The sequence below is a fragment of the Scomber japonicus genome, chromosome 3 (assembly GCF_027409825.1).
Source record: "Scomber japonicus isolate fScoJap1 chromosome 3, fScoJap1.pri, whole genome shotgun sequence".
Classification (NCBI taxonomy): domain Eukaryota; kingdom Metazoa; phylum Chordata; class Actinopteri; order Scombriformes; family Scombridae; genus Scomber; species Scomber japonicus.
This window is the reverse complement of record NC_070580.1, coordinates 17,527,417-17,552,696: the sequence shown is the minus strand read 5'-3', so window position 1 is coordinate 17,552,696 and position 25,280 is coordinate 17,527,417. Positions and strand designations below refer to the sequence as shown.

The window sequence follows — 25,280 nt, the reverse complement described above, 5'->3', positions numbered from 1 at the left end:
GTCACATCGACAACAAACAAGTAGCAACATGGACACTGAAACACATTAAACATGTCACAAAACACTAGACACAGTAACATTCATGGAGCTATGGATCAGACACTGATCTGCTGGATTAGTAGAGTGAAGTTCAGATAGCTCAGTATCATCATCAGCTCTAAAGTCAGCCTTTCAATGCTTAATCACACAAAGAAAACTCACATCTGGGAGTTGTTTTCTCCCTCCTTACCTCTCTCTGCTCCTTTTGTTATCGTCTATCATATATCCCCTCCTCACTTTGTCTCTGCTACGTCTACCAACAGCAGATGTCTCGTTTCCAGTAACATGCCAGTTACACAATGAGCCTTTTCTCCTATCGCTCAGCTGAACAAAACCTCTGTTTCCGCTGTGAGTGTTTATGAGATATTACTGGTATGCTGAACTCCCTCTCTGTGGTTGAAGCCATTTCTCCAGCTAGCAGAACCAGTGCTTCTCAAAGTAGGGTATATGGGACCTCCAGGGGGCCTTAAGGGTGTTCCAGAGGGTCCCTGGCAAAAAGGGGGCATTTATTTTTACTGTAATTTCATCCATATTTACACAATGACAGACTGACGATTCAGGCTGACAGACTATTTTGACCATGGGTTTCATACACTTTCTGTTGTAAAACATCTAAAAGCAAAAGTCTTATCAGATGGGAGACTTTGGGACAATATCTTATCAAGTGGTCTAATGCGTGTCAATTTAGGGCTCCTTGATGTGAAAAAGTTTGGAAAATGCCCAGACTGAAGAGGTTGCATTGTCTTTGTTAACCGAGAGACACAAATTCACTGAGAAACTGAAATGCCATAAAACAGCATCTTAGTCTACAGACAGAGTGATAGCAAATCTAACAGCTTTGTTTCATGTTAACTGAGAAACAGCAATCCTAATAACTTACAAAATGAACCATATTCATCTTTCACAATCACTATACTATGCTGAGGTCTTATGACTTATGTTGTGGTTATAACTATCCACTTAACAAAGCAAAAGTGAAACTTAACTCTATTGACCAAAACTGTATTTTTCACTCTGCGTCACTAGGTGGCATTATTAGACTGAAGAATATGAAATAGATTAATGTATTTTTAGGACATGGCAAACAGAGGCCATGACAACTAGTGTGGTCTGATATGTGTATGTGTGTGCTTTAGATGTAGGCATAGAAAAGCTGGTTGTCCTGCTGCAGCTATTGGACACTAATCTATACTGACTGAGCAAAGAATGTCTGTCCAATGATTTCTCCCTGAACAACCTGCTTTCGTCTCATGTTTGCAAATCTGTCAAATACAGTCTGTGTCAGTTTCAGCCAATTCATTTGACAACCATTTTGAATTTGATCAGAAACCCCCACTCCTTTTTTAAGCCACAAAAAAGTTCTAAAGGGAATAAATAAAAGACAAGTTTTTATTTTAACTTTTCAATGCTGTCTGTGGAACTGAAATCTCTCATATGTACTTTGCAAATCCCTTAAAGTCTGGGTAAAGTAAGAATAAATATGTGTTCTGAGTTTGACATACCACAGAAAAATGTGTTGTTAACCACCCTGCCAAATTTTAATGATTAAAAAAAATCGACAAAAAAAGTCAATCAAAGTCACCACCTCTACCCAAAACATGGACGCTATGTCTGAGAGCTTTCTGCTGCTAACTCAGCTGCTAACTTGGCGGCTAGCTCAGCGGCTAGCTCGCCATGATTTTCAGACCCACCCACTAAATCCTGAACACAGAAATCTTGAAACAGTTTGTGAAGCCTAGCTCCACAATTCAAATCTAAATGGTTGAAATGCTTTTTACACATTTTTTAGAAATACATTTATGACCTATTTAATGTGTTTAGAAGAAAATGTCTGAATTCACTTTACACAGTCTTTAACTTCATTTTATGTCCAGCCCTGCATGCTTGTTTAAAGAGTATTTCTTAAGATAAATATACCCAACTGCCTCTATCCAGTCAGTGAAAGGAGATCCTCTGTAGGCACCTGCATCTCCAGAAACCATGAAGACGGTCACAGAAATGAGTGAGTGCCTTCTCCATCTACAGACAAGAAGAAATAAGGGGGGTTTGGGGGTGGGGGGGGTCACACAGCACACATACTATTTAACTGCACAAACAATTACATCATCACATAAAAAAACATTTGTGCTATCATATGTTGCTTCATCAGCTGCTTGCATGCTCTCACAGGACCCAGGGGAAATCATGTAGACTTTGGGTGGGGGGGGATGACCAATTTACCCTTATTATGGTAAGCTGGAGAAAAATCAATGCTGTCTTTAATGGGAACTGGTCTGACAAAGTGCTCCCACTAAAAGCTTCTTCTTCCTCCTTCTACTATTAGCAATAGGTTACAGTGAGTGTACATTATTTCATTATATCAAACTCACTGGTGGATTCACAGAAAGACCACAGTCACTTCTCTTACAGGTATAGCAGACTGAAAATAGAGTGACATTTGGATGTTTTGTTCTAAAGGCAGCACTTGGCACATGGTCATTTTAAGTGCTCTTTTTCCTACAATATCAGCTCTCACAACTGCATAGTGGATCCAATAAAGGAGGACTCTACTGTGTTTACTTAACAGAGTTACTGCATATTAGTTGATCCACTAAATGCAGGTTTTTACCTTGGTTGATCAAGATAGGTGGATATCTTTTTCTCTTCTTTTCCTTTGACGCTCTGCTGGCATCAACCCAGCACACTCCTCCTTTACGCCAACACTAGAGTGACAGCTACATTACGTCTCTCCTACCCTCTTTTTATTTTTTGTATGGTTTAAAGGGTAACTGTGTAATCTGAATTAATTCATGCAACTATGTCGTTTTTTGACAATTTAGTTCAATTCCACAAGTCTCAAAGACCAATTTGCAATTTGAGATTCTCAGGACTTGGGGCCAGGTCACACATTTATTAGATCAAAAAAGATCCCTACGTTTTGCAGCTGCCTTATGAATTTGCCTGATCTCTGCAGTCTTCTCTTCTTGGGCCTGCTCGACAAAGCCAAATATGTAGTAGAATTCTACAGGTATATCTATAACATGTCGTGTTCTTGCCAAAGACAACAATTTGTGATTTCTGGGAAAGGAGTTGTTAATTCTGTACAGAAAAAGAGACTGACAAGACACACCCAAATCCATGTTTTATAGTCAAAGTTGAATATGCCAAAACACATCACAATGTTTGCCTGCTATTTCATTGTTGCTCACCATATCTTCAATTTCCTGCAAATTGTGCTACGCCAGTTTGATTTCCTGCTCACTGTAACAGTCAGAGGACGAATAATTCAATTGAATTATCTTGGTTGTAACAAAGAACATTAAATGAAAGCAACACAGGGGGTGTGGAATAATCTCAGGTTTCTTCACTTACATTAACAGCAATGAGTTGGACAACAAAATACAGTTTATGTGTCTTTACTGTTCAAAATGAATATCACTATGCTGACTTGCCCTGTTGGTGGTGGTAGGCTTTACTGACCTGAGTAGTAGTTTAAAAAAAAGTAGTGCCAATTTTCAGTTCCCAAATACATAAATCTATAGCAAAAATAGGCATAATCACACAATTCCTCTGTTGTGCATTAAATGTGTAGTTTTGAAGACATTTTACTTTAATCAACACAATTGTACGAAGATATGATCATATTTCAGACATGTGATATTTCACATCCAGTGAAAGACTCTAATATAGCGATACAAACCAAAGCAGTATATAAGGAACATGAGGAAATAGAGCAGGTATAATTCTAATAATTACCATCAAACATATACAATCACACGTTTAAACAGTGTGATATCAATGAAGCTTACTAATTAAACCCCACACACAGTCAGTGTAATGGCATCACTCGGTCCTGTCTCTGCATATTTTGCATTTTAAATGATAATGAGCTGTTTTGATGTAACCATCGTCAGACATAATTACAAAGAGGTGAGAAACGATCTGTTTGTCATGGGGAAATGTCTGTATCAGAGGCTGATGAGGAGGGTGCTGTTACAGACATACATGCAGCTCGGTGTCCCTCCCAAAGTACGTGTTACACATTTGTTGCCTCAGTTGAATCCATTAATTTCCCCTAATATTAAATCACCGCAGTTTTTTATCGTGCACCAGCTTCTCCTTAATGCCCGGCATCCCTCAACATATGAAAATGTCAAAGTAATGCAATCATCAGCTCTGCAATCCAAATCAGCGATCATAAAAATCCTGCCTGCAGATATAGCACGCTGTTCATACGGGCCTATTAGCCTACCTTGTAGGTGAAAAAAATCATGCACACAAAGCTTGATGTCTTTACATGTCTTACACACTGAAACACATTTTCCCCTATAGATAGCCTGGCATCTAGGGCGTATATTTTCTTTCTAAGCAATCTGAACGTCTTTCTCATATTTTTTGCCTTGCCCAACAGACAAATCGTCAAATCTTCGTTGGACTTGGAAATATCGTCAAAAATAACGCGCTTCAGACAGAGCTATAGGCCTATTATTACAGCCAAATCATAAGAAAAGGGAGCTCACCTCAGTCAAAAGATGCAGTCTAAGCTGTTTCACCCCCGTTCTGCGCGGAGGTCGCCCCTCTTCATGTGTGTATTCCTCAGTAGTCGTGGAAATGGATTTAGATTAGATATGGAAACAGAGCAGGGGCCGCATATAGCAGCACTGCAGGCTGTGGACGGACGGACGCTCCCCTGCAGCAGCAGCAGCAGCACAGCGGAGAGCGCACCGCACCTCTTCACGGTGCTCAGCGGTCAGCAGACGGGGGAGAGGCATTGTGATGGCAATACATTTCATGAACTGATAATGGACTGGAAATCAACATATGCAACATTATTTTTTTGGAAAATGAATGCATCATATTAACTAATATTAACATTTACTCATAATCACAGCAATTAGCCTATGTGCGTGTGTGTGTGTGTGTGTGTGTGTGTGTGTGTGTGTATGCAAGTGTGGGTGGGTGTGGGCGTTCTTTGTGTGTGTGTGTGTGTGTGTGTGTGTGTGTGTGTCGTATGTCTGCATCATGTGTTGGCATGTTTGAGTCCATGCTGAGATGATTAGTCTCATTTTTAAATGAGCATTTATCACTATTTAAATGATTCAGGTTTAACATAAAGAAATACCTCTATTGTATTGCTGTGTGCTCACTGGATAAAGACGCTTTAAATATGCACCTGAACATGTGAGCCTTCTTAGAAGACAGAAATCTTGTTTTGCCACATAAGAAAATAATCCACATGATCGTTAAATTGGCCAAACTAGTTACACGCTTCATTCATCAGGCCAATGGAAGTCTGGCTCCTGTCCCAAAGTGTGAGTTTATTTTATATCAAGAGCAACGGTAACAGCTGACATGTGCGGCGGAGGTACCGCCCACTGCCTGTATGCCGGTGTCGTAATCTAACATACCCTAGGTTAGACCATAGACTGTATAGATTGAGGAACCCGTTGACGAGCGCTGACATTTACCAATGAGAGAAGAGCGCCTCTCACATCGACCAATCAGCTGCCACCATGTTAGCCTTTCTGTGTTTGTTGCTGTCACTATCGGGACTACGGGAGAGAGTCAATATGGCTGCTTCCTTGGTACGATGGCTAAAAAGACTGTACGTTTTCTCGTTGATATGTCCGCTCTGTGTCCTGGCCTTCTTGAATTTGGAAGAGCTGAACGAGATGAAGTATGGGATTCAGATTCTTCCCGATCCGGTCATCCTGGGACAGGTGAGCGAAGGTGTTTGTGGAAGCTAGCGGGTTAGCATGCTAATGAGAAAGTAGGCTACTGTTAGCGAGGGATGAATATCTGACTGTAACTCAAAGCAGGTGAAGAGTAACATGCATGTTCAGGAGGTAATAAGACTGTTTTTTTTTAATTTACTTTTTTAACTTGCATAGCTACACGAAGACGCATTAATGCCGGAGTTATTTCCAGGTGACCTACGCAGCAGCCACGGTTGACAGCTGTCACAACATCCCCAGCTCCCTCACTTTCACTTCACTTTTAAAACTCTACTTTAATGCAAGTTATACAGCAGTAAAGCCAAGTAATTAATTAGCTCTCAAAACTCGCTGAGTCGTGCAAGTATGTGCACGGTCACACTTTACAGACGGGCTCTCAATGTTTCAAGTGTGTCTCAAAACATCTGTCAGGTGCCCAAATGGACAGTGAAATAGGTTTTTATTGCTGCAAAATTCCTCTTGTTCATACTGACCATCAGAAGATCCCTTCCTAACGCACTTACAGTATAAGTGATGGGAGGCCTCTTTTTGTGCAAACATATTTAAAAGTGTATCTGTGTCAAATCAAGTAGATAGCTTTCAATGCTACAGTCTTTTAGTGCCAAAGTCCCTCTTTTTGTTACTATACTTCCAGCTCAGCAGGTAAACACTGTCTGGGGAAACACAAAGAGGGAATTTGATGCTAAAAAGACTGTAAATGTGGCAGATATCCATTGGATACGATAACTCAGATTGCTGAAGTCATATAAGCATTTTTGCTCATATGGACTGCAGGCACGCTAGATTTTGCCCACCATCAGTTACATTAGAAACACATTTGAATTGGATATTTTAATATACACTATGAACTGATTACAACAAGGAAAATGTCTTTCAGTGTTCATATAGGTACCTGACTTGAAAAATTGTGAACTTATTCTTCAAGAATACTGCCGTTTTCATGACAGTGTTTGTTTTTTGCTTTCAGACCAAGACAGAGGAGGTTATGATGGTATCGAGCAAGTACAAGCAGCTGTATGAATGCCGACTTCCAGCACAGGCTGTCCGGTTTCACCAGGATCCTGCTTCTGAACCTGACTCACAAGGGTACACTGGTCCTGACATCCCAGACCTACTTAGTCCACTGCACACTGCCCCATGTCTAGTGAAGGTTGGTTCCCAACTACATATCTACTGCATATACAGTCAAGCCCGAAATTTTCATACCCCTTTTGGACATGCCACTTTTTGTTCAAATGTAAATTAAAGCTGACTGAAATATTTTTTTTACCACAATGATGCCTTTTGTACATCGTCTTTTTATCTTCTTGGAGACGCCTGTGTCACTTCCGGTCAAAAAACAACTTGCTGGTTGAATAAAAGTAAGTTTAAGTCAAAATTTGCCAGGGGGTATGAATAATTTCGGGCTTGACTGTACATCTAGCATCTGTGAATCCAGTTTTGAGATGTTTAAAATGTTTAGAAACTGATTTAACATTTATATTAATGTTAATGTTAATAAGAATGAAAACAGTTTTTGATGAATATCCAGCGGAAGAAATACTCAGATCTTTCACCTAAGTAAACGCACCCTTACAACAATGTAAAAACACAAGTAAAAGTCCTGCTTGAAAAATCCTACTTCAGTAAAAGTGCATAAATATGATCAGCTTGATGAAGTTAAAGTAATAATGTAAAAGTCGTGGTTTGGTCTGTCTGACTGATATACTATTATATATGACATTGTATGATTATTAAACACACAATATGTATTTCTGCCATGGGGAGTCTTGCCTTGAAAACAATAACAAAAGATGGAGTTTGATGACGTGAAGTAGTGTGGGATCATGGCAGTTGTTGTCTTCATTGTTGAACAGCTTCCCCTGGTTAAAACTGGAGCAGCACTAAAGCAGTTTCATGTAAAGAAATCTGTGTTTCATTGTTACTGTTTGGTAGAGACAGGATATAAAGTGGGGCTGCGAGCCAAGCTGCTGCTAATGTTTTCTCAGCTTGTTTCTCTGACAACTTAAGATCCAGATGTTGAACAGGTTTTACCAGGAGCTGAATTATCCGCAGAGGTCTCCTCCTTTCCAAAGGAAACATACATGGGGAGTAAAGGCATTAAGAACATTGAATAAACTAGTTTCACATAAGAAATCAGTGTTTATTCGTGGCGGTTTGCTCAGCTTGTTTCTCTGATAACTAAAGTACAGACGTCTAATGACTAAAATCCTTCATCCGGTTAAAGTGACTCTTACCTTTCTTGCATTTCACACAGCACTTTGAAAAAACTTGAACAGCAACAACAACCCCTCCTCCATCCTATGTCCCACCCCCGCACTCCCTTCCCCTCCCCCACCACCCAGGTCGCTTGGCCAATCATATTATTCGGACCGAATTATATGATTGGTCGGAGTTTTCAAAGATCCAGACGTTTGATGACTAAAAACCCTCATCTGGTTAAAAGATATACTTAAAAAGCGACCAAGTTATTGTAAAAATGTGGCCTAAAACTGGTCAAGAGTCACCTTCAAGCAATTTACTATGTCTACATAAAAACACAAACTCTAAAAACCTATTCTATTAAAATAGGTTGAACTGCAGTCCTGTAATTCATGACATTCAGCAGTTTCACTTTAGCTGAAGCAGGAAATGGCCCCATTCCTCACAGAGATTATTATAACATATAGTCACAAAATAAAAAATACATTTACAACTAACCTGGTCCAAACTCCTGTCAGTTTATAAATGATAAAAAAGACACATTTCTTGTATTGCTCCTTTATATTTTTACTGGTTTAGCTCCCAGCAAAAGAAGAGAAATAGATTGTGTAATATCAGAGCAGACTTGGGGAGAGCGTTACTTATTCTTTTCCTCATGGGCATTTTATCACTGGTATGGAATTCAGATGTCTGTCTCTCCTCTGCTTGCAAACTCTTCTCTAATGTGGCTGTAGGAAAAATGACCTCTGCTCCAAATTGCCTTGATGTAACACACACATTTCCCCCCTCTCAACTTTTTCTCACCCTATTGTGTTGTCAAAGAAAGGTTAGCAGAGTGAGAGGATGTTGACATTAGATAAAAATTCCCGTGACTGATGACACAAAAAATGTTTGTGTGGTTCCTAAAAATAAGACACGCCCGTTGCTCTACCAGGAAATGATGAATACTGTATAAACCTCTCTCTTTTATTAGTACTGTAAATACTCATATATCTTGTAGTAATAGATAGATGCACATTTAGGTCAAGTTGTTTAAGAATCAGGAGATTGTATATAGCTGATCGTTAAGAGTTGGTTCATACTCTTGCCTGATCACATCAGGAAGTGTTTAAAGTTGGCTACGATTGAAAGCAGAGTGAAAAGTCAGTCGTCACAGAGACAGTGGAGATATGCTATAATCTAAAACAGTTACATATTTTCACTCTCTCTCATTCATGGTGTTGCACAACTATTTCTGTTGCAGTGACAGATCCTTGACCCTGACAGCTGGTCAGGGAGAAGTGGGTGTCAATGCTGAACTTTTGGTTTAAAAAAAGTTACTGAAATAATCCTACATAGCATACATAGTAGGAGGTTTCCAAAGCTATTTGACCATCTGACAAGCAGTTGTGACAGAGTACAGTATACTGGTCCCTTAATAGGACAGTTTATTACATTCTTAATGAACAATAATAATTACACCATATACACAGGCACACCGTCTTCTCGCTCTCGATGCTGGTCTCCTGGTCATTCCTTCAGTTAATACTGTAAAATATCACTTGGCTTCAGAGCATTTGCCCACCAAGCCCGCTATCTCTGGAATGGCTTTCTAGTAATTGTCAAAGAAATACGTTCAGCTGAAATCTTTGAATCAAGACTGAAAATCTTTATTCACTACATTACAGTCTACCATCACCTCTTTAACATCCATTCAACATTGATGTTTTTAAATGTCATATTTGAATATTTATTATCTTATTTGCTTGCTGTATATTTTGTCCTCTGTATTCTTTTTAATTGTTAAGTGTATTGAGACCATGCTGCATGATGATTTCCGTTTAAAAATAAAACAGTGTGTCTACTAATTACTGTTTATGTTATTGACATGTTTGCTCTCTGTGCGTCCTGCAGACAAAAGACTGGTGGACATATGAGTTCTGTCACGGTCAGCACATCAGACAGTACCACATTGAAGGTAAGAGCAATCCTGTCTGCCTGTGTTTTAAATCTGTGTTTCATCACGCTTTGATAGCAATCTCTGACAGATGTTGTTTTTCTCTCCTCAGACACAGAAATCAAAGGAGACATTCTCTTCCTGGGTTATTATGAGTCTGAATTTGACTGGAGCAATGAAACGGCAAAGGTAACATTGCCTCCATTGTTGTTCTTTGGATTGTCTCAGCTTTGTAAAAGAGGATTGTATGATTGTATATATCGACTGAAGCCTTGAGTTGTAAGTGACGGAGTGTACTTGACAGTTGAAAGCCTCTGATGTTCTTCCTGTTATGAATTAATACATCCCAGGTCCATTTTGTATGTACAACAGAAATTGGGTGAATTTTTTCAACTTGAGTGAAGAGCGCTAACAGAATAAGTTGTAATTGCTACCAGCCCACTTATAACATTTGAGATCCAGCTGCCAGTCTCAAGTGTTATCGTCTTAGCTTTAGATCAGGGGTGTCGGACTCATTTTAGTTCATGCCTAATTTCATCTTAAAAGGGCCAGACCAGTATAACCATTGTATAATCACCTATAAATAACTTTACTATAATAAACCATCTAGGGGTAACCTGATAAGAGATACTGATAAAATATGTCCGAGCCCACTGAGAAAAAAATGACTTGTAATTTGATTCAGATTTAAAGAATAATTATATCAAGTTGGAAAAATTGGAATTACTTTTTTTTTTGTCACACTGTGCAAAGTTATCCAGTGGGCTGCATTCGAACCCTTAGGGGGCCGGTTCTGGGCTGCAGGTCATATGTTTGACACCCCTGTGTTAGATGATCAAAGCTCATATAATCGCTTTGGAATACAATCTGCAGTATAGATGTGTGAGTCCCAAAGACTATTTCATCATAGTGTGATGATCTTGAGTCGTTGCTGTGTCAGCTTCTTGTCTTTCATCTGCTGGTGGTGATGAAGTACTCATAACTCCTTCAGATAGTGTCTGATTTATTTCAACACATCCAGGGTGATTTGTTATTTTGGACAAATAAAACAGTGGTCATTTGTTGATATTAGTAAAAACAACAAGAGTGCCTCTGGAGCTGGTTCTCCAGTTCAAACATGTTTATAATGGAAGTGTTAACGGGGTGGAGATTTACGCGCCTGATATGCTGTTATGTGATAATGTTGATAGGGACCAATTTGAATAGCATTTTACAAAAGTAACACAATAGACTTCAAATTATAAAATATTAACATTACACCAAATGACTCAATGGCAACGGTTCAATTAGCAGAGTCAGACTCTCACTCATTACTACACAATTGATCTGAAACACATTTCTCATATATACACTCTGTGTGTGTGTGTGTGTGTGTGTGTGTGTGTGTGTGTGTGTGTGTGTGTGTGTGTGTGTGTGTGTGTGTGTGAGAAACAATTCATCCCTACATCTACACAGTACTGACTAGTGATTTTAATAACAATATCAATAATTTGGCCTCATTATACTATGGTGCTATGGTTTATATGATTATATGGCAAGCTTGATAACTTAGAAAAGACTTTACACTTAAGTTTAGTAGTGTATTGATGAAAGGTTGGTGCAACCCAATCTTGCTCTGCAAAGCTGTCATGATGACATCAGACATCAAAACCATTTCAGATGATGGAGTAAAGCAGAGGTGCATTACAATATTGGTTGAATTGAATCTTGTGTATTAAGTCAGTTGAATTAAAACATCTTTTCTGTTGATCTTTCAGGCCTCCAAACAGCACCGACTGAAGCGCTACCACAGTCAGACATATGTAAATGGCTCTAAGTGTGACCTAAATGGATATCCCAGAGAGACTGAAGTCAGGGTGGGTCATTTGAATACATTTGTATTCTTTATTGTCAGTGTGGATTTGTCTGTTTTTCTTGTTTCATTAAGTTTTACTACTCTAAACCCAGTCATAAAGTCATTGGAAATTTGCACGTTGTACCAAAACGACACACTAATGATTTCCCTCAAATTTTTCCAGTTTGTGTGTGAAGAAGGTTCAGGTGACTACATTGCCCGAGTGGATGAACCCCAGTCTTGCCGCTATGTGCTCACAGTTCACACGAGTCGCACCTGCCAGCATCCATTCCTGCGCCCACCATCCACTGCCAAACCCCAGGGTATCGTGTGCCAGCCAGCACTCAGTGCCCAACAGTACATGGACTACGTCAAAGCTCAAGTCTGTGAGTTAACAAAAATCAAGGACACAGTGACGCAGCGTTTAGAGAGCATCCTGCTTCTATCATAGTCATTTTCTGTTGAAGCAGGGCACTGGAGCAGGGCTTAATGTGGGAAAGAAGTATTCAATTCTAATTTTAGAAATATGCTCTTTCTGTTTCTCTTTTGTCCTTCCCCCTCCTCCTTCCTTTGTCTGTTCCCAGCGGACACAAAGCGTAAAGTAGAGCAGATCTCAGAGGAGCTTCGGAGTCTTGATGAGATGTTGGCTGGTAATGAAGGAGCAGATGGAGCAGTGGAAGTAACACCAGAAGAGACAACTCCTGCATCTAGTGATGACCAAGACCAGTCAGACAGAAAAGGTGCATTTTTATACATTAAAGAGTACCATATTTTTCAATACATCACATCATCTAGTCAGTTTGGGGATATTTTTTCAGCTAAACATTTCTTGTATGACATGAGTGTTTGCCTGTTTTGAAACAGAGACTGCTGATGTATCTGAGAATGCTGCATCAGAAGAAGCAGAGGACTCTCACTTCTGGGAGGGAGCTACAAAACCAGAGAGTTCAAAAACATCTGCTTCTCAGCAGGAGAGTGAGGTACTGAAATATATTTAAGAAGTTTTCCCTTTTAGTGAGCAGTGCCTCTTCGGAGTCAGTGCAGCATTTCAGTCAGTTAAATTACTCTGGTAATGTCCACAGTGTTAAAACACATCATTTTTGGCGGAGTAGCTTTATAATGTTTCAAAGTTTAGGTTATATTTCCATGTACTCCAGACTAAATAGATATATATTTCATTATTCATTGCTCTTTATCATGGACTCACCAAACTGTCATTCCAATTACTGTGCAACTGTCTATATGTGTTTTTTTAATATGTGAAGTTGAAGTGAAGATTCTTTGCTGGTCAAGACCAGACCACTAGAGGGTGTAACCTGATTTTTTTCCCCTCCTCCCTTAGGCAGATGATGATGGCTATAATTCACTTACAGACAATAAAGTCATAGATGATGGTGATGAAGGTATTGTATTTCGCCACTGTTCCTTTGCATCACACACACACACACACACACACACACACACACACACACACACACACACACACACACACACACACACACACTAGGCAGACCAATGTAATTTATGATTATTGTGGTCACCATGTTACAGCACAGCTGATTTAATGTCTCCTGGTTGCAACTTCAGAGAGCCTCAAACAAGATTAATATTACCACAGTCTTTTGTTTCTGTGCATTTCTGTTGCCTGGTTTTCACATTGAACAAGTGTTGTTCCATGGTGAATTTGTAACAAGTTCTCTCTTCAATTTAATCTACTTTTAGCTGAAAAATTCAACTTTAAAATCATCACAGACCCAGCAGACCTGATGAAATTTGTCCAGCACCTCAAGGAGAGTAACAGGAAGGTAATTGCTTTCCAAGATCATTACAATTCATGTCTGTGTACCTGTCACAGTATATTTTTTTCTTTGCAATGCCTATATATTCCAATTCAGTGCAGTATTTGTTTGTCTTTAGAAAGCACAAAAGCAAGCCACAAGTCAAGCAGAGAAACAAACAAGTGACAGATTAACAGAGAAGCACAGTGAGGAAGAGAAAGATGAAGATGAACGGCTGCTACAGGAGTTTGAGGATGAGATGGCTGACCTTTCAGTGCCATCTGATAAGATTGAAGAGATAAAGGAGGAAATGCAGAAGGAATTTGACAACATCATAAATGAGGTAACTGGTTTTACACAAATCAAATCATACATATTATAAGACAGACATACGACTGTGCAGTAATGCTTTGACATGTTTGGCTTTTCTCTGTGCTGTAGGCTCAGCAAGAACTGGAGACAGAGGGGCTGAAAGGGGAGTTTGATCGCACTCAGGCGACACAGACACTGGAGACGACACTAGATAAGCTACTTGACCATTTGGAGGAGAAAGATGTCCAGGATGCGGAGCAGCAAACAGCAGGAGTTCAAAGAGCCAGCGACACAACCAGGGGCAGCCCCAGCCTGGCTCCAAAGCAGCCAGGTAACTGAACAGACTGCCACTCTGCAGTCATGTGCACTGTGTATTCACCTCCATCCTCTTCATATTTCATCATCATGTTCAGTAGATGTTTGTTGTGACATATACCATCGCAGTATAGCTACACACATGGGATCTGATGCAGAAAGAAAATGAATCCACTGAGAGCTGACGTTAGATTGATATGTTCTGTGGTTAGTTAGTCTTCTTCTCTCTGCTGCCATTAATGTGTCTGTGGGTTAATTTATTTTCAGTAATTGAAATCAAAATCAAAAGTTACTGAAATCAGTCACAGTAATTGAACGCTATGACAGCATGTAATGTATACAGAGAGTGTTTTGGATTCTTGCCTCTCACTTCCTCCATCCTGTGTCCGTGCTGATTGGTTTTGAGGTCAACTGTTTTGTTTGTCCCTCTTTTGTCTCGTCACCCCAGACCAAGCAGCTGACGACCATGTTAAGATCAAAATTACTAAGTATAAGACGGGCAGCAGCCCTGATGGGGAGGTCAAAGTTCAGGAGATGGGCGAAGGCGACCCCCAATGGCAGCACATAAAGGACGTGGTTAAAGAACAGCTAGAGAAAGCAGGACTGAAGGCCGAAGGTATGAAGGGAGTGCCCAAAACATTTACGGCCTTTTTTCTCTTCCATCTGTTATCTTGAGCATACAGTACTGTATTTCTCTTATCATCTTTGTCAACAAGCATACAATTTCTACAGTGCAGAAATTAATTGGAAAAGCAGTGATGGGACAAAGGGTGCAAACTGGGTAAAATCATTTAGAAATCCACCCAGGAACTGAGCAGTTTATAAACAAAGTCAAATTTTAAAAAGCAACTCCATCCATACTATTAGTATTCCTTTATTCACAGGTCTAGTCATTCGAAACAGACTAAATATCAGGATGATTATTAATACTGAAGACCAAAAAACTGTTTTGCCATTAAGATCACAAAAGCAATCAAGAAATGTCTGACAGCAGTTAGCTGATGCTTATCTTAAAGACAAAAAGAAAAAAAAGGTGTGCTTTCCATGTGTGTACAGTCTCTTCCATCCACTGTTGTGCATGCACCATTTTTCATTCAAACCATTTGTTGCTTTGATGTGTGTTACAATTTTCTTAATTTGAACCATTCTGAAATGCACATATTTAATTGGAAAGTCCCCCCCCCCCCCCCCCCCCCTTTGCTTCCTTTTTTAGGTAAAATTGAGGTGAAAATCCTTACACGAAAGAATGCAGAGGAAGCAGGTGATCAGTGGCTGACTGAAGAAGATACAAAGTCCTTCAGGGAGCTTCTCATAAATCTCCTGGTAATTTAAGTGGTGATAATGCATTTTATTGGGTTCATTTGGGTCCTTCTGGATGTGAGTTTATGCACCATTATTCTGTGTTTGCCAGCAGCTGTGTGCTGTAGAGTTTGCTTAGAAAATAGTTTTAGCTTGTATGAGGTTGAATAGAAACAGCTGTTCATATCTATGCAGCTGCTCTTCCTGTATAGCAGATTATTGTCACACCATTAAACTGTAGTCATGAAACATTTACAGTACGTTTAAAGCTTCGAGTAGTCACTTGAATTTCTAAGCACAAATTACATTCTCAATATATACATATAAAATATTCAGATACAGAAAGTGTTTTAACATCTATCATTTTCTTTTTGAAATGGTTTCTTCTAGTATGATAGAAATAAATGTGCTTGATATTAGATGGCATGATCCACTTTTTCAAAATAGTCGTCTAACTAATCAGTGAAATATGGGTGCAGAGAATAACTAATGAGTTTAGCAGGTTTAATTGTCTTGCCACCCCTCATGAACGTCATAGAAATGTCTACACTTTTATGAAGTGAAATGAAAACATTAACCTACTGGGGAAAAGCAGAGAAGATGTGTCAGAATCTGGGTGGCAAGTGTGCTTTTCACTTTCCTAGAAGAAGTAAACTTAAAGGTAACATGTATGTGTGTTTTGTCATTGGTGTAAAACATTATTCCCATGTAGACTGCCACAAGTATAGTGAGCTCTTTTGTTATAATCAGTTTTATTTAAAATTTCCAGAAAGCCAAATAAACTTGATCAGAAAGGTCACTGTTAAGAAATGATTTGTTTACATCCCCCAGACTGGAGGCACAGAAGAAGTCTACAAGGAGCAAAAGAGGCAGCAGGAGTTGGAGAACAACTATAGGTTTGTGTGGGGAGAGTCCCAGGAGGAGTCGCAGCCATCCAGCACCTCTGACTCTGACGATGTAGACATCTGAGCTCATTCAGTACATCCAGTGCACCTTTTGTGATGGTGAACTCCTGTGGAGACCAGCAGGGAGGAGGGCTCTGAAATGCAACCGCAAATCTGAAAAAGAGCCCATATGATCCAATTATTGCTATTAAACCTGGCAGATAATGTCATCTCACCTGTTTGCATAGTCAGAAAATGTGTCTTTGTGTCTTAAATAGGCAAGAGTGTCTTTAGTGGGCACCATGTATGTTGCACGATAAAACCGCAGTGTCAGCTGTAATTGTGCAGTTGAATGAAGTTATGCATTTTCCCCTTTTTGATGGGATTCAGTTTTCATAGGTGGCTGGAAAAATCCAGGTGATGTACAAATTGTACCTTTTTTAGAAATATTTCAGTGAGTTTTCCTGAATATGTGCATCCAGTTCTTAAGTTGTTGGCAGCACACTGTGTGTCCACAGTTAACTTACTTTTTACTTTTACCTCTACATGACACAGCAGGAGGAAATGTGCATGTTTCAGACTGGACAAGTGTTTGCACAGGTTGTGTCGTTTACTTTCTGGAAAACAAAGGACAAACAGTCAAGGGTTCACATTTGAGTTCTCACCTGTCTTTGAAGCCTTCCGATACGCTGCATTTGTTGATTAAATTACCGGTAGATTACAGACGTGTTTGTGCACATGCTGTCGCACTTTATATTTTTAGGAAAAGGTTCTGTAAACGCTGAATTATACATTATTTCTTTTTGGGTTTCCCTTGGTCTGTCATTTGTACTGTTCAAAAGAAAAACACTGTAAGAATGTCAGAAAATGAAATTTTTTTAAATGTGTATTTTGTTTTTGTTTCTAATAAGAATTTACCTTGCTTAATTTAGTAAAGGAAAACAAAGAAAGCTATAATGTCAATCACATTACCAAAATAATGAATCCACACAAAGTTTTTGTAATGATCCTTCAGAGGTGTACTTTAAAGGGCTGAATTTGTATAGTTTGTGAATAATTGTGGCTCTGTGGATCTCAATGTGTACATAATTTCTGTGTGAAACTGTTTTTGAATTGAATTGTTGTATGTTAGCACAAATCTAATGGGGCTTGCATTGCCTGAGTGAATACGTTTGTGACCGTGCAATCTTGTATGTGAAACTTAATTTCAGACTTTTTCAGACACATGATTGGGGCATTTGTTCTTTTAAGAAGTCAGCACCAAGAAAAGATTAATGTGTTGTTGGTGTTTTCCTATTTTGCCACAAGAATTAATGTTGTTATCTGATCTGGGGTCTGTATCAAAAAGTCAGTTCTGTGGAGCTGTGTTTTGGCTGAACATACTATTTACTGTATTGTAAAGCTGGTTCATGGCTACATAGGAAAACCCAGAGGTAGCATTTGAGCCTATTGATAACCAGCTTTACCGGTTATCTGCTAACATCATTGTTTGTCTGGCCATCTGAATTTACTGAAGTTAAGCCTGGTTCATGATACAGGCCCCATGTCCATTACATGGCTTAAATGGAGGAAAATCCCATCCCTATGATCACAGGTGTGCCATCAACCTGTCCTGTGATTACAAGTGTGCCATAACACTCATTTTTGTCTGCATCACACGTCAAGCCTCACCCCTCAGCTGCACACATTATTTGTAAATGATGACAACTTAATATAGAGGGAGAAATTATTACTATGTCCTTTAATACAATGAGTAACAAACACCTCATGGCTTCAAGGTCTGAAAAAATCTTAGGTCCATCTGAGCTGCCTTGTAAATAAAAGTCTTTGAGCACTATTCGCTTGTTCTTTTGAAATAAAACAAACTACCATAGAAGTCTTGTGGATATGATTCAGCTATTTGTTTATATTGAAATGTTAGATAAGGATGAGATTATATGTTTGTGTTCATCATACTGTATGCCCTCAGGCCTTTATAAAGGCATTTCATAATTCATGTCCTCAGCCCTGGGTTACGTGTTTGCCCTGGGATAATTTAGCCTCTTTTCACAAACACATTAACCCAGGGTTAACCTAAATCCAGGGCTATAGGATTCAGCTCTGAGCTAAAAGCCCTGTGAAAGACACTACTAATATTTACATCCTATAATAACAAGTGACTACTCCAATATTTACTTTAGCCCCTTTACACATTGGCACCTTTTAGCCCCTGTGTAGTTGATTTTCAGGGGATAACCCCACAAACTCTGGTGCAGGGCCAGCAAGCCTGTAGTCGGGGGTTAGCACACTTTGAAATGTGCCATGATTGTGACAGGGTGGAAGCTTTATGGCCCTGAGCTAGGTGTAGTGACAGAAGCCCCTGAGATTGGGTGTGTCTGTAATCAAGTTACTATTCATTGAGCAAATTTGCTCAGCAGTTAACAAAGAGCGTGAGTATCGTAAAAGCAAGCCGCTACTTCACATCTCATATATATCAGCGGAATAACAGTGTGTGCCGTCACGATGAAACACGACTTTACATGATGTGATTTCTAATGTGACGTAGGTGGTGTAGATGGTCACCATGGTGATTTACAGGCAGGGTCCATTTGTTTTTTTCTTATTAATGAAGAAGCCCTAAGTCGACCAAATGTTGCCAGGTGGGATATCTGTGCTCGGACACACCTGCCAGAAGCTGGTATTTCTTTGCGACACGTGTCTGTTCCTGCACATTTCTTTTGAAACTCTTGACCGGAATCACATTTTTTTAGACGGAAGTCGGTCAGCAGTCAGACAAGTTAAATGTAGTTTATGCGGCGTTGTGGGACTTTTTTTTAATTGACATTTTTCGGTCATTAGCGTTACTTTTCGTGGCTTGACATTGTCAGTGTTTGCTCGGTTGGTCAGATACTTAACTCTGTAAGGTTTCCTTCAGCTAGCCTCATGTTGAGGCGACAGGAAGTATCGCTAACTTAACATTAGCACTGAAGTTAGCAACAGATATCGGCCCAGACAGTTAGCACCTAGGCCAGGAGCCAGGGATCAAACGCTGTCATTTTTTTTATTAGTTTTTACATTCAGAAGGTTATATCCTTGGCGGCGTTTGCTTATCTTTCTCGCTGTTCTTTCAGGGTAGCTGTTTGCAACCTTTGAACTGTTCGTGTAGCTAGCTAGTAGAAGATAACGCGACGTCGCGGTCAAAACTGGCTCAGTTTACGCTTTTCAGAGTTGTCGATGTGTTTCGTTACGATGAAGTAGCTGTCGGATAAACCAGCTGCTATGGTGCCTGTGCCACGGCTGGTGAGTAAAACCACACCTTGAAATGGGAGTGACATTACTTCACAGATGTCACTTCACCCATTTCTTCACACACGTCATTGCACCGATGACTTGAAAGTCCATGTAGTGAAACTTGTGTCCATGTTGTCTCTCTTTTTCTCTTGTCCAGCACCTGCCACATTGAACGACTGACAACGAGACACCTGGTCCAGCATGAAGGCCCTGGGATCTAGATTCTCTTTTTATGCTGGTTTTGTGGTGGGGACCTTCACACTGTACGTGTTTTTGCGACAGGTGTGGTTTGAGAGGACTATTTCAGAGCAACAAACCAGCGGCTTTGAAAAACTTCATGACTACCAGCAACAGCTTGAGGAAGAGAGGAAGATATGGAAGAAGGAGAGGTCTGCTCTCTTCAACCTGAAACACCCTCATCATACAGGTACAGGTGTCTCAATAGCACACCACACTCAAAAAGATGTCCACATACAGTAGCTTAAAGAAGTATATCAATACCACGTCATTATCCAGACTGTTGTATTATTTAAGGATTCACTTCCTCCATTTTTCACCAGACCCCATTAAACAACAGGATCAAGTTTCCTTGTAAATGTATTTATTGCCTACATGGAAGTCACTGCATTTAGTTTAGGGCTGCAGCTAACAGTTATTCTCACTATCAATCATTTGTGGATCTGTTGAGTATTTTGGATTAGTCAATGAATCCAGAAAATAGTGAAACGGGTGCATCGCTGTTTCCCAGAGCCCTGTTCAAATATCTTGTGATGGCTCAAAACGATATTTAAATTTAATAGTCAGCAACATTTTATTAACTAATCATTGCTGCTCTCATTTAGTTAGGATGTGATTGACAGATTTCATTTGTTTTGTGTGATTTGGTGTGATTTGATAGTCTGTATTACACTTCACACTTGCATGAGTTGTGAGTTGTTTGGTCTAAGAGTTTTGACAGGAAATATTCAATGTAACACTTTTTATTTTAAGTATTAAGACAGAAGCGCTCCAAGACAGGGGATCACCAACTGCAGTAATTAAAAAATAAGTTAACTATTTTTGGCCTCGAACCATGAACACACAGGAAGTGATTAAACACAGTCAAGTTTGACAGGTTTCTGTACTTTTTGAAAGCTGCAAGAAGGCAGATTAGGAGGTGTGGCGCTGTTTAGTGAAACATTCATTCAGTCATTGCATGATTGCAGCTTTAATATTTCAGTACATTAATATGGTTGATGTGGCATACATATGGGAACAGGGACACACAGGGAGATGGAAAGAAAAAGTTATGCTTACAAGAAAAAAAATGTATCTGTTTATTTAGTGACATATATATTATATTTATTATATATAAATTCTCACTTTATCACTAATCTGTCTACAACAGGTTTTATGATTTTGCAATTTTCAAATAATAATACCTAAGTTTGTTTAGAAATGGAGACATGGCACTCTTCATAGTAAACGATCACCATATTTTCACAATAACAAGAAGCTAAGCACACAGCAGAGGAAAACAATGTATCAGGCTTGGACTGGATGCACAATACTTGTTAGTTGGATCAGTTCATTGTTGTTGTAGCTCAGCACATGAGATTTGTTAACAATAAGAAAAACAGTCTTTGAAACAAACATGTTGAACAGTTTACACTGAATACTCTCCAGTAATTCAAAATGCGTATAAACAGTTTATTATGGAGAGATGTGATTCTAACATTCATGTCCTGCTTCCAGGTGAGGACAGCCGTATGGCTGATGAACTTTACAAAAAGGTGCGTATTCTCTGTTGGGTGATGACGGGACCCAACAACCTGGAGAAGAAGGCTCGGCATGTTAAGTCCACATGGAGTCGCCACTGCAATGTTGTAGTCTTCATGAGCTCTGTGGACGACCCCGACTTCCCAACAGTGGGCCTGGGCACCAAGGAGGGCCGAGACCAACTGTACTGGAAAACTATACGGGCCTTCCATTACGCTTACGAGCATCATATTCAAGAAGCTGACTGGTTCCTGAAGGCAGATGACGACACCTACGTAATAGTAGACAACTTGCGTTGGGTTCTTGCAAACCACACCCCAGATGAGCCTATTTATTTTGGCCGCAGGTTCAAGCCCTACACCAAGCAAGGCTACATGAGTGGTGGGGCGGGTTATGTGCTGAGCAAAGAGGCTCTGCGGCGATTTGTAGAAGGATTTAAAAACAAACTGTGCACTCACACTACCTCTGTAGAGGACCTGGCGATGGGGCAGTGCATGGAAAAAGTTGGGGTGCTGGCAGGGGACTCCAGAGACACTGTGCACCGGGAGACATTTCACCCCTTTGTCCCTGAGCAGCATCTCACTTCCAAGTTTCCTAAGAGCTTTTGGTACTGGAGCTACTGCTACTACCCCATCTCAGAGGCAAGTGAAGAAAGCTTTCTTGAATTTCTCTACGTGTCATTTTTGTTAAAATAAACCTGACATGTCTATGTGCTGGTCAAACTGGTAGAGCCACAGTAACCATGAATATGGGTAGTGGTGACTGATCTATCACATTGATACACTATTACATTTAGTGAGAGGTATTTCCTGAGTCGATTATCTCACAATAGGCATATAAATGTGTCAACATCTATGCCACCGAGCCGTTCTCGATGAGGGTTTCTGCATGTACAAACTGTGATTATTTGATCATGTATCTCAACCATTTTCTCTGTTTTCCTTCAGGGTCCAAACTGCTGCTCAGATGTGTCGGTGTCCTTCCACTACGTAGATGCTTCACACATGTACTTATTGGAGTACTACACTTATCACCTGCGTGCCTTTGGCTACAGATACCGCTACCAGCCTACCGCCCCACTTGGCTACAATTTTGAGCAGTTGAGCTCTGTGGATGACGCTGAAGGGAAAAAAGAGCGGGCTTCTCAGGAAAAAGGGCAAGGAGAGGGGGACGATCTGTCCAGGACTGACAAGAGAAAGGGTGCAGATCCCCCTCCTGCAGCTGGTGAAGGCGCCCCTGCTGCACCAGCAGGAAAATAACTTATTGGGAGTATTGAGAGGAACGGATCATTAATGAGGGGATAATGTGTGTTTTGAGTGTTTGCTTATTCATTCTGATAAATCTGGCAAATTTTTCTACACGAGTAGAATAATGATCCTCTTTGAGCTTAAGTGTCCCCACAGTAGGTCCATTGCTTGAAGATTCTCCAGCTAAAATACTGCTACTAATTTACTGTGACTGCAAGACTGAGTTGTTTTTTCAGGTTGGTTAGGTGGTTATTACAACAGACTCTTTAAAAGAGTAACCTTAAAACCCAACCTACCTTTTAAACAGACTTTCTTTTTAAGTGGGGAATACCTTTCTGTACACCTTTTTTTAAGGTGTACCGAAGTATTCCAAAGCCAGTTAAATTTGGTTTTACTTTATTTTGTTTTAATCCTTTTTTATGGAGAAGGTAGCCCCACCAAAACTAGATATACCACTCTGCAGTGAAGTGGTGCTTGACTTGAAGGAGTTGTTTGACTTGATTCACACGTAATTAGCTATGTGCCTTGGAGGACAGTGAGACACAGTAACGCGCCTTGAGCTAATCAGATCCAAGCAACATGTGTGAAGTCAACCAAAATGTGCTGCAGCTGATCATTATCATAGCAGGAGGAGCACAGACATTATTAATAACACTAACAATGACTTCATGTAACACTTTAGTGAGGACAGTGTGACAGCATGAACCACACCTGGCAAGTAAAACTCTAGCAGGTTAGTTGATTCAGCCATTGTTAATTTTATTTAGTTACACCTGTGGGTTTCCTACTGTGTCATGTCAGAATATCTCCTGTTCATAGAAAAACTAATACTGAGTGCCTGATGGAGTGCATTCAATCAGATGACTCGATGTCCAGCATACCTGTTTAACCTGTTTTGCATCTAAGTTTGCTTTCTACTACACTTGACTAGAGCTGCGGACAAAGACACTGGCACAGAGAAAGGTAGTTCTGTGTTGAATTAGGCATGTTTTATTCAGTCATTATGATGAGAGTCCTGTTTTTACTGTAATTTTAGGTTTATCAAGGACATTGTAACGTGAAAGTGAAGGCAGTTTTCTGGGTTGAAATGCAATGAAATAATTTTGGAAACTATAATCAAGTGTCATGGAACAGAAGAATCTCAGTATATAATACACCTTCCCAACATTTCATCTTAAAATGCAGGTCTTAAGTTTCATAGGAAAACTTGGATGCATTCATGTTTCTCTGGCTGACAGAAGCATTGATGTGATTGTGTCTATCTGAATGCTTTAAAAGTGGAAGTCCAAATGGCTAAATGTCGACATTTGTCTAGATTCCAGCCAAAGATCACACAAGTCAGTATTTGTGTCCGTGCGGTCCTTCTAACAAATAGTTGGAGAAAATTGAAGCAGAGCTGTCCTCCTCTCACATTTATACTTGGAGCTGGTTTTTCTAGGTGCTGAATCTTCAGTTGACAAACTCTAAGGATGTTGATCTGTCTTTAGTGGTTAGACACCTACAGTTTTAAGTTGTCATTTAATTTTTTCTGTAGAGCGAAACGCTGTGTGTCTACTTCCATATAGCAGCACTCAATACACACAATTGAGTTAACCTCGCCCTGCCCCAGTGGACTTGTTAGCTTGTGCCTTTTGTAAATTGAGATTGTATGAGCCGTCAGCTGCACACATGACTTTGCACTGTGACATTACCATGATGAGAGTGATGCTTTCAGATGGACTATTATTTAATTGAATCCTTCCAATGTAATGAGTATGGCCTTTGTTCAAGCCAGCAGATGACTTGTTCATGACAGTGTTTTTCTGAATAAGCAAGATTTTGTTTTGTTTTATACAATTTTAGTTTCTGGAATATTGTGTGATCTTTAAATTCTGGGTGGCTCAGATAGAATTGGACCTTTTTTTCTTTTGTTAGTAAATATTTGTATATTCAAATTTAAAGTAGTCATAACAGTTCCTTTACTACTTTGTAACCAAACAAGGATTATTGTTCGTGCTTAATTTTGTTGGAGATACAGTAATGACCAAATACAGAAAACGGCTCCATGATTTTAGTGGTGATTAAATCTGAACATTTGTTTTACTTAATTTGTGAAAAGTAAATGTTGAATGCACTTTTGAGTGTTTCAAATTGTTGTTGTTTTTTTCTATTTTAACCACTTTAACCTTTTTAATTCTCGTTGAAGTTTAAACGTATGAGGTAACTAATGCCTGTCAAAATGCCTTTTGTAAGTGTTTACACTCCATTTCCTTCGGTACGAGCACAGAGCATGTCGAGGGTTTTTGTTTTGTTTGTATTAAAAAATGGGAAATTCTAGTTTAAACCAAATTAGCATGTTTTACATAATGGTTTCTTTTCAAATATTTGCTTTCAAGTGAATTAACAGTCGTGGGTTATTGCAGTGGGGAAGGGCTGATTACCATCAGTGGGTCAAATTTTTGCTGGACTCCAACACAGTAGTGATACATACCCAGTCCTCGACAATCGACGTCATACAACTTTGACATTTTATCAAAGGGAAAGGTTGTACAGTACTGTATTTATATTTGAAACGTATTTATGTTGGTATTGACGTCTAAATTGAGTCAATACACTTTAGCGTGTAAATGAGTCTGTGAGCGCACGTCATCGGTGTGCAGGATCGTTTTCAGTGAATGACTTTAATCACTATAAATAAATGCATATTTTATGT

At 39.6% G+C, this 25,280-nt stretch overlaps 2 protein-coding genes across 2 annotated transcripts; both read left to right on the top strand.

Moving 5' to 3' along the window:
- The first annotated feature begins 5,571 nt into the window (after positions 1-5,571).
- os9 (OS9 endoplasmic reticulum lectin) lies at positions 5,572-18,039 on the top strand. Its single transcript, XM_053315048.1, has 15 exons — positions 5,572-5,738; positions 6,721-6,903; positions 9,849-9,912; positions 10,004-10,080; positions 11,649-11,747; positions 11,910-12,111; positions 12,310-12,465; positions 12,590-12,705; positions 13,068-13,128; positions 13,448-13,530; positions 13,643-13,846; positions 13,945-14,146; positions 14,579-14,746; positions 15,344-15,453; positions 16,261-18,039. The coding sequence occupies exons 1-15, from the start codon at positions 5,589-5,591 to the stop codon at positions 16,396-16,398; spliced, it is 2,013 nt and encodes a 670-aa protein (XP_053171023.1). The 5' UTR covers positions 5,572-5,588; the 3' UTR covers positions 16,399-18,039.
- Positions 18,040-19,069: 1,030 nt separating this feature from the next.
- On the top strand, positions 19,070-25,280 carry c1galt1lb (core 1 synthase, glycoprotein-N-acetylgalactosamine 3-beta-galactosyltransferase 1, like b). Its single transcript, XM_053315051.1, has 4 exons — positions 19,070-19,592; positions 19,741-20,010; positions 21,318-21,982; positions 22,289-25,280. The coding sequence occupies exons 2-4, from the start codon at positions 19,785-19,787 to the stop codon at positions 22,598-22,600; spliced, it is 1,203 nt and encodes a 400-aa protein (XP_053171026.1). The 5' UTR covers positions 19,070-19,592; positions 19,741-19,784; the 3' UTR covers positions 22,601-25,280.

What these genes read in the sequence shown, in the direction of transcription:
- c1galt1lb (XM_053315051.1), top strand. Translation starts at nt 19,785, where the DNA reads ATGAAGGCCCTGGGATCTAGATTCTCTTTTTATGCTGGTTTTGTGGTG. An exon ending in GAAACACCCTCATCATACAG is followed by an intron (nt 20,011 to 21,317) that starts GTACAGGTGTCT and finishes TCCTGCTTCCAG; the next exon opens with GTGAGGACAGCCGTATGGCT. An exon ending in GCTACTACCCCATCTCAGAG is followed by an intron (nt 21,983 to 22,288) that starts GCAAGTGAAGAA and finishes GTTTTCCTTCAG; the next exon opens with GGTCCAAACTGCTGCTCAGA.
- os9 (XM_053315048.1), top strand. Translation starts at nt 5,589, where the DNA reads ATGGCTGCTTCCTTGGTACGATGGCTAAAAAGACTGTACGTTTTCTCG. An exon ending in GGAGCAATGAAACGGCAAAG is followed by an intron (nt 10,081 to 11,648) that starts GTAACATTGCCT and finishes TTGATCTTTCAG; the next exon opens with GCCTCCAAACAGCACCGACT. An exon ending in TTGACAACATCATAAATGAG is followed by an intron (nt 13,847 to 13,944) that starts GTAACTGGTTTT and finishes TCTGTGCTGTAG; the next exon opens with GCTCAGCAAGAACTGGAGAC.